This window comes from Arachis ipaensis, chromosome B4, assembly GCF_059453495.1.
Source record: "Arachis ipaensis isolate K30076 ecotype BB chromosome B4, ASM5945349v1, whole genome shotgun sequence".
NCBI lineage: Eukaryota > Viridiplantae > Streptophyta > Magnoliopsida > Fabales > Fabaceae > Arachis > Arachis ipaensis.
This window is the reverse complement of record NC_142439.1, coordinates 54,279,739-54,287,285: the sequence shown is the minus strand read 5'-3', so window position 1 is coordinate 54,287,285 and position 7,547 is coordinate 54,279,739. Positions and strand designations below refer to the sequence as shown.

The window sequence follows — 7,547 nt, the reverse complement described above, 5'->3', positions numbered from 1 at the left end:
GATGAGTAGTCATAAGAACTCATATACTGCAGAAGTGTATTCAAGGGAACCTCAATGGTTTTTTTGGTTTCCTTTGGTTCTAAAATAGAGGGTTCTTGATTGTGATTTAAGCACTCAAAGGGTGTGCTTTGACTGGAGTTCAATGCTAGATCTGTGAGCTCTTTGGGCATTGAACGTGCTTGCTGTCCACCCTTACAGGTGTTAAATGCCAGTCTCTCTGTGCTTTTGGGCATTGAATGCCCAGCAGGGATATCGTTGCTGGCATTCAATGCCAGTTTCCTTGGGTGTATGGGCGTTGAACGCCCAGTGAGGGGTTCCTTACTAGCGTTCAGTGCCAGAATGGCTGCCTAGTTGGGCATTGAACACCCAGTGAGGGGTTCCTCACTGAAGTTTAGTGCCAGAAAGCCTGCCTGGTTGGGTGTTGAATGCCCAGTGAGGGGTTCCTTATTGGCGTCCAGCGCCAGAAAGCCTGTGTGTTTAGGCGTTGAACTCCCAGTCAGTGCTCCCTGGCTGGTGTTCAATGCCAGCTCTGCAGCCAAGATGGGCGTTGAACGCCCAGTGAGGGGTTCCTCACTGGCATTCAGCACCAGGCTTGCTGCCAGATTGGGCATTGAACGCCCAATGAAGGCTTCTTCACTGGCCTTCAACGCTTTTCCAACCTCCTCTGTTTTGGCCTCTACCTCCATGGTTATGGCCTTGTACTCTTCTCTTGGATTCACCTCATTGTTACTAGGAAGAGTGTCAGGAGGAGTCTCAGGGATCCTCTTGCTCAGTTGACCAACCTGCACCTCCAAGTTTCTAATGGAGGACCTTGTTTCATTAATGAAACTATGGGTGGTCTTAGAGGGGCTGGAAACCAGAATAACTATGTCAGAAAGGCTCTGCTTAGATGTTTCCATGTTCCCTTGAGAAGATGGGAATGGTGGTCTGTTATTGAACCTATTTTGGTTCTTTCCACCTTGATTGTTATTGAAACCTTGCTGAGGTTTCTGTTGATCCTTCCATAAGAGGTTAGGATGGTTCCTCCATGAAGGATTGTAGGTAATTCCATAGGGTTCTTCTGTGTAATTCACCTTCTCCATAGTGGGTTGATTAGGATCATAAGCTTCTATTTCTGAAGAAGATTCTTGATTACTGTAAGCTGCAGCTTGAATTCAAGTCAGATGCTGGGAGATCATGTTGACCTGTTGGGTCAAGATCTTATTTTGAGCCAAGATGGCATTCAGAGTTTCAACTTCATGAACTCCTTTCTTCTGAGAGGTCCCATGGTTTACAAGATTTCTTTCAGAAGTGTACATGAATTGGTTGTTAGTGATGCATGAGCATCTTTCCTATCTTCTCCTAGTGAATTTGCGTTTAATTTGTTACGTTTTATCAAAAATTTATTATCTTTTAGCCACTATGGATGCTACTTTGAGTCTTGTGCAATTTTATTAATTTTAGGTAGCATTCGGATGGATTTGATGGAGTTTCTGTAGAGAAAGAGAAGAAACCAAGGAGTTGACCAGTGAGGAACGACGCGTGTACGTGATTGACGTGTACGCGTGATTTGGAGCTATCCAGGGCAACGCGTGCGCGTACCTGACGTGTACGCGTGAAAAGCAAATTTGCTCAGCGACCCGTGTAAGTACCTGACGCGTACGCGTGACACGTGAAGAAGATCATCGACGCATACGCGTGACATGCGCGACATGCAAAAAACGCAGAAAATGTTGGGGGCAATTTCAGGTCGAGTTTTGACCCAGTTTCAGCCTAGAAACACAGACTAGAGCCAGGGGATAGCAGGGACTCAAGGGAGATTCACACAAGAATGATTATGCCCACTCCAAGTTATGCGTGGACCCTATGAAGCAAGTGGTCCCCATCCATCAATTGAAGATATACTGATTGCTTTAATTAATTCTGATTAAAACTTTATTTTATTTAAAAATAGGAAAAGATATTATTTTAGTTTTAGAAGATAGATTTTAAATTAATGAGGATTTGATATAAAAGGGGATTCCAACAGGGTGATTCTAAGATAACATTATTCCAATTCACAATTTGCAATCCTTATTTTCACTCTGAACCATGAGCAACTAAACCTCCACTGTTAAGGTTAGGAGCTCTGTCTATTGTATGGATTGATTTTATTATTTTTCTATTTTAATTCATGTCTTGATTTATATTTAAGAATTGTTTTCGTTCTTTATTTTATGAATTTGGGTGGAACGAAAGTATGACCCTCTTTCTAATTGAGTTCTTGTGTAACTTGGAAAAGCTCTTTACTTGAACAACAGCTTGAAAACAACTTCTCCTAAATTTCTAGTTTATCTGAATTTAACGGGATACGAGACATATAATTTCTTTTATATTTGGGTGATTAGGATTTCTGTGGCATATAACTAGAATTGAACTTCACCCCCTAATTGGAATTAATTGACCAAGGAATTGGCTATTGATGAATTTTAGAGGAGACTAGGAAGGTCTAAGGAATTAGGGTCTAGTCACATATAGTTTGCCATGAATTAAATATTGCATGATCAAAATAAATTAATAAGAAAAATCAATCCGGAAAATAGATAACTCTAAAGCCTTAACTGTTTCTCCATATTTTATTCCCAACTTATTTACTTGCCTTTCTTTAATATTCTTTATATTGTTTAATGTTTTTGAACTCTCAAACACTATTTTCTGTTTGCCTAACTGAGTAAATTAGTCAACCAGTGTTGCTTAATCCATCAATCCTCGAGGGATCGACCCTCACTCACTTGAGGTATTACTTGGTACGATCCGGTGCACTTGCCGGTTAGTTTGTGGGTTATAAATACCGCACCAGTTAGCAACCATCTCAATGAGTTCTCTAGCTTCTGCAGGTGTTTTCTTCAAGTAGAAAGATCCACCTACAGAGCTATCTAATGAGATCTTGGATATTTCAGACAGGCCATCATAGAACACGCCTATGATGGACAATTCTGAAAGCATGTCAGGAGGACACCTCCTGATCAATTGCTTATATCTTTCCCAAGCTTCATAGAGGGATTCACCTTCTCTTTGTCTGAAGGTTTGAACTTCCACTCTAATTTTGCTCATCTTTTGAGCGGGAAAGAATTTAGCCAGAAAAGCATTAACTAGCTTTTCCCAAGAGTCAAGACTCTCTCTAGGCTGGGAATCTAATCATAACTTAGCTTTGTCTCTTAAAGCAAAGGGAAAGAGCATAAGCTTATAGACTTAAGGATTAATGCCATTAGTCTTTATAGTATCACATATCTATAAGAATTTTGCTAAGAACTGATGTGGATCTTCCATTGGAAGTCCATGGAATTTGCAGTTCTGCTGCAAAAGAGAGATTAACTGAGGCTTAAGCTCAAAATTGTTTGTTCCAATGGCAGGTACAGAGATACTTCTGCCATAAAAGTCAGAGGTAGGCATGGTAAAGTCACCAAGGACCTTTCTTGGCTCCTCTTAAGGTTCAGCCATTTCTCCCAGTTCTTGTTCAAAACTATCTGAAAGGTCTCTTCCGGAGTGTTATACTTTAGCTTGTTGCAAACGCCTGCTTAAAGTCCTTTTAGGTTCAGGGTTAAGATGAAAAAGAGGTTCTTTATCCCTGTTCCTGGTCATAAACAAGAAGAAACGAAAAAGAAGGAAAGGAAAACACAAGAAAGCTTTTTGTGCCAACTGGCAAGAAGCTCCTCCCTAAAGTGAGACGTGAAGAAAGAAGAGATAAATAAAAGTGAAGATAGAGGATGAGAGAGGGAGAAGAATTCGAATAATAGAAGGGAAGAAGAGAAGAATTATAAATAGAAAAAGTAAATAAGAATTCAAATATTTTTTATTTTATTTATTAATTATTTTCAAAAATAAGATTAATTAATTTAAAAATGTTTGAATTTTAATTATTGTTTTTCGAAAATTAAGTTAAATAATTTAAAAAGAATTGAAAATTAGTTATTGATTTTCGAAAATAGAAGAGAGAGAAGAGGAGTTAATTTTCGAAAATTAAGAAGAGATGAGAGTTAGTTAGGAGGTTTTGAAAAAGAAGAGAGAGAAGAAGAGAGAGAAGATAGTTAATTAATTAAGAAAAGATTTAAATTTATAATAAGATAGAAGATAAGATAAGAAACGATTTAAATCTATTAATTTATAAAAAACAACTAGTGCATGTCTATTTGCTTAACAAGTGTATAGCTAAAGTTGTTGACACACGGCAAAATAAAAAGGAAAGTAACAAGTTACAGCTACTCATATACAACAAAAACGTAGGGTAAAAAGGTAAATTCACCACACCTACATGTGTACTTTAAAAATATGATAAATGGTTGTAGTGTGTTTGTTTAAAAAGTAGTCCCGCCACTAAAAGATTTTGTTATTCACCTACAAACATTTTCCTTCATAAGCCTTGAATCCTTTATCCTGTGCAACCTGAAACATCATGACAAAAAATTTTGATTTTGTTACTGATGTGAATGCCAGGAAACTAGATTCAAATTTCAAAGTTTATATTGTTAGGATATGGGAAGTTCCAAGTAAATATAATGAGAAGGAGATTGGTTCAATTGAAATGATTCTTCAAGATTGTAACGTAACAACAAATCTAAAAATTATTTAGATAGACAACATGTTTGTTGCCGGTTAAGTATATCATGTTTCAAGAATGTTTTGCCTCATATTGATGCCGATTTATTTTTGCATTGTTTAAAATAGGGTGGTAGGATCTACGCCACTATTCCGAGGGCTCTAGCCAAGAAATGGAGTGGTAACATCATAGAGTTTGAGATGTACACAATGACAAACTTCATAGTATTTGACAATAAGACCATCTCGAAGAATGGTTAATCATGTAGATAACACAAGCTTTCCTCTAGAAGCATTTAGGTTGAGGTCTTTTAGTGATCTTCTAACAATAGATAGATTGGAACATTTTGAGATGTTTGGTGAATGTATTTTTGTTTGCTGTTATTTCCATGATGAGTGCATTTGTGTACTTGAGTTCTAACATCTTTTTGTTTTATAGATCTGATTGGTAAGGTGGTCGGTAAGGAAGATCCGCAAGGCTTGATCACTAGCAAGGGTTTAATGACTAAGCGTATGGTCGTTATTTGGAAGATCTTGAGTATGTATTGTGCCACCATGAATGTATTGATTTGATATCGATTTTCTCATAACATAACCAACAGACTTCTTTCATTTGCTATTTTATTCTCATGAATAACAAAATGAGTTGCACATTGTTTGGTCAGTTAGTGGACCATATTCTTCCACATACTAATGATGGGAGAGTTGAGCCACTTATTGTGGTCCTTCAATATTTCAAAGCAACAAGGTGGAATGGTAAAACTTCGGTTCAAAGCAATTTTGATATCTCCAAATTTCACATAAACCCAACACTAAAAGAAATTGATAGTTTTAGATGCAGGTTAGTGTAATTTATAAAATTAATGTATCACCTTTTAAGGTTGGATGAACTGGGCCTTCATATGTGTGGGACCTAAATTGTTATATGTAGATTGCTCAGTGGCGGTCCATCAAGCTCAGCTAGGATTAGCCAGGTGTCCTCTCCAGCTGCGTGGTCTGCAAATGATGAGTTTAACCGTGGATCTGTTAGTGTGAAGACTATCGAGGATGCACTAAACTCTATTGAGGTGTTATGTTTTAGTTATTTCGATGAAAATTTTTCAAAGACAGTTGAAACTATTTATGTGTGAAAAGTAACCACGACACTATCTAAATATTATTTTACTGTTTTAAAATCATTACAGGAAGGTCTATATGGATTGCTTGGGAAATTGTTTCAATAAATGCAGGAAAAAATGATTGGTTTTATAAAGCATGTAGGAGGTGCCCCAAGAAGGTTGAAACCCCCATTGGTGAGTGGTATGAATGTGGGAAGTTTGGCCGCACACATGGAGCAGCCGCAATAAGGTTGTGAACAATACATAAGTCAATATACTATTTCTATCGAAATAGTGTATGTATAACTGCAATATAATATTAACCAATTTTCCCATGTCTCATCATATGTTAGGTACAAGGTTGAAGTAATGGTTTATGATGGATCAGGTAGCATCAACCTGCTTTTGTGGGATAGGGAGACAACTCAGTTGTGTGGGAAGCAGGCAGACAAAATCGTTCTCAAAGATGTAAGTGTGATTGTTTGATGTAACATTAAAGTAAATGTTTAGAACTAATTATGGCTAGGTGTGAGGTTTTGTAGGCAGTTGGAGATGATGATTATCCACCATCTCTTAATAACATGATGGATAAGAAGGTGCTTTTCAAGATTAATGTTAAATCTGCCAATATAAAGCAATATGATCCAGTTTATACCGTGATGAAAGTTTGTGATAATGAGGATATTATCCTTAAGCACCTCCCAACAAATATGCCCTCTAATTAATCTGCTCATGTCTATGTATGTGTGTAGTCTCATGTTATAGTTATAGAATAGATTTTCATACAATGTTGTTTAACTATTGAGTATAATATCTAATTTCCATTAGGGTTTGAATTCCCATAGGAGGCCGACTGCAGCAACTCAATTGACGTGTCAAGTAATGTTGTGGCTATCATCAGTGATAATGATCCTGAACTTACTTTGGTGAGTAGTTAGGACACTACATAGATGTGTTTTTTTGTTTTGTTAAAGATTAAGTACATGCAACTTAGGTGGTGATGTAAGCTAATTGTTTATTTTGTTTTTATGGTTGCTTATGTAAAGGATTCTATGGAAGAATGTATGTCAAGCCTCAAGTTCAAAACACCAGCTAAGAGAGCTGTCGGCGGTTCAAAACCTGGATTAATCAATGTTAGCAACTTAGAGGATGAAGGGCAGTTGTCCACTAATAAGTTTAATCGCAAGGGTGCAAAGAAGTTGAGGTCCCAGCTTAATGATGGGGATAACTAAATTGTTTTACTTATGTTTTATGCTACTTAGATATGTTTTTTGATCTCCTTATTTGGTCGTGATAAGGAGAAGATATTTGAGACCAAATCAAATATAAAGATTAGATATGAGAATAGTACCCTATGATATATATGGTTGTAATATTCTAGATTTATATTTTGTATGTTAATGATATTTTATGAGAATATTTTGATGTAAGGTTACAAATTGTTATGGCAAAAAATTATTCACGGTGATCAAAATAATTCAAAAGATCAGCTAAATGAATAATGTGGAACATACTTATTGAAGCTATCAAACACTATAATGGAAATAGGTCTTTTAAATGCAATTTTCATATAATAAGCAACTAACCAAAGTGCTCTTTTTGTAACTACGGTCTATATCTGGTCAGATTAGGAGAAGAAGTAAATATTATAGAAGAGTGAAATCCATTGGTTGTAGTATTAGAAAACAAAACGAATCCAATTTTACCACTTCATATTCATAACGTCTGTCAAGAAGGCAATGAGTAAGATGACTTAGTTCAAGACTTAAATACTATAATTTACATTACATATCAAGACAAGACCCATTTGTGCTTCATTGGTTTAGAGACGATTGAAGTTGATGGAAGAACATGGCAGATTTTATTTTAATAGGAGGACTCAAAACAACTGCTTAT

The 7,547-nt window shown here is 36.5% G+C and overlaps 1 protein-coding gene across 1 annotated transcript; it reads left to right on the top strand.

The window, feature by feature from the left end:
- Positions 1-4,411: 4,411 nt before the first annotated feature.
- On the top strand, positions 4,412-6,883 carry LOC107636521 (uncharacterized). The gene is made up of 11 exons (XM_016340023.1): positions 4,412-4,561; positions 4,684-4,810; positions 4,994-5,115; positions 5,220-5,395; positions 5,486-5,621; positions 5,739-5,742; positions 5,784-5,901; positions 6,005-6,119; positions 6,194-6,316; positions 6,497-6,577; positions 6,698-6,883. The coding sequence occupies exons 1-11, from the start codon at positions 4,412-4,414 to the stop codon at positions 6,881-6,883; spliced, it is 1,338 nt and encodes a 445-aa protein (XP_016195509.1).
- Positions 6,884-7,547: the final 664 nt, after the last annotated feature.

Bases quoted from the DNA above. Each gene is read 5' to 3' on its own strand.
- LOC107636521 (XM_016340023.1), top strand. From the start codon at position 4,412: ATGACAAAAAATTTTGATTTTGTTACTGATGTGAATGCCAGGAAACTA. The intron at 4,811-4,993 runs GTTAATCATGTA...TTTGTTTTATAG, and splicing joins TAAGACCATCTCGAAGAATG to ATCTGATTGGTAAGGTGGTC. The intron at 5,396-5,485 runs GTTAGTGTAATT...TGTTATATGTAG, and splicing joins ATTGATAGTTTTAGATGCAG to ATTGCTCAGTGGCGGTCCAT.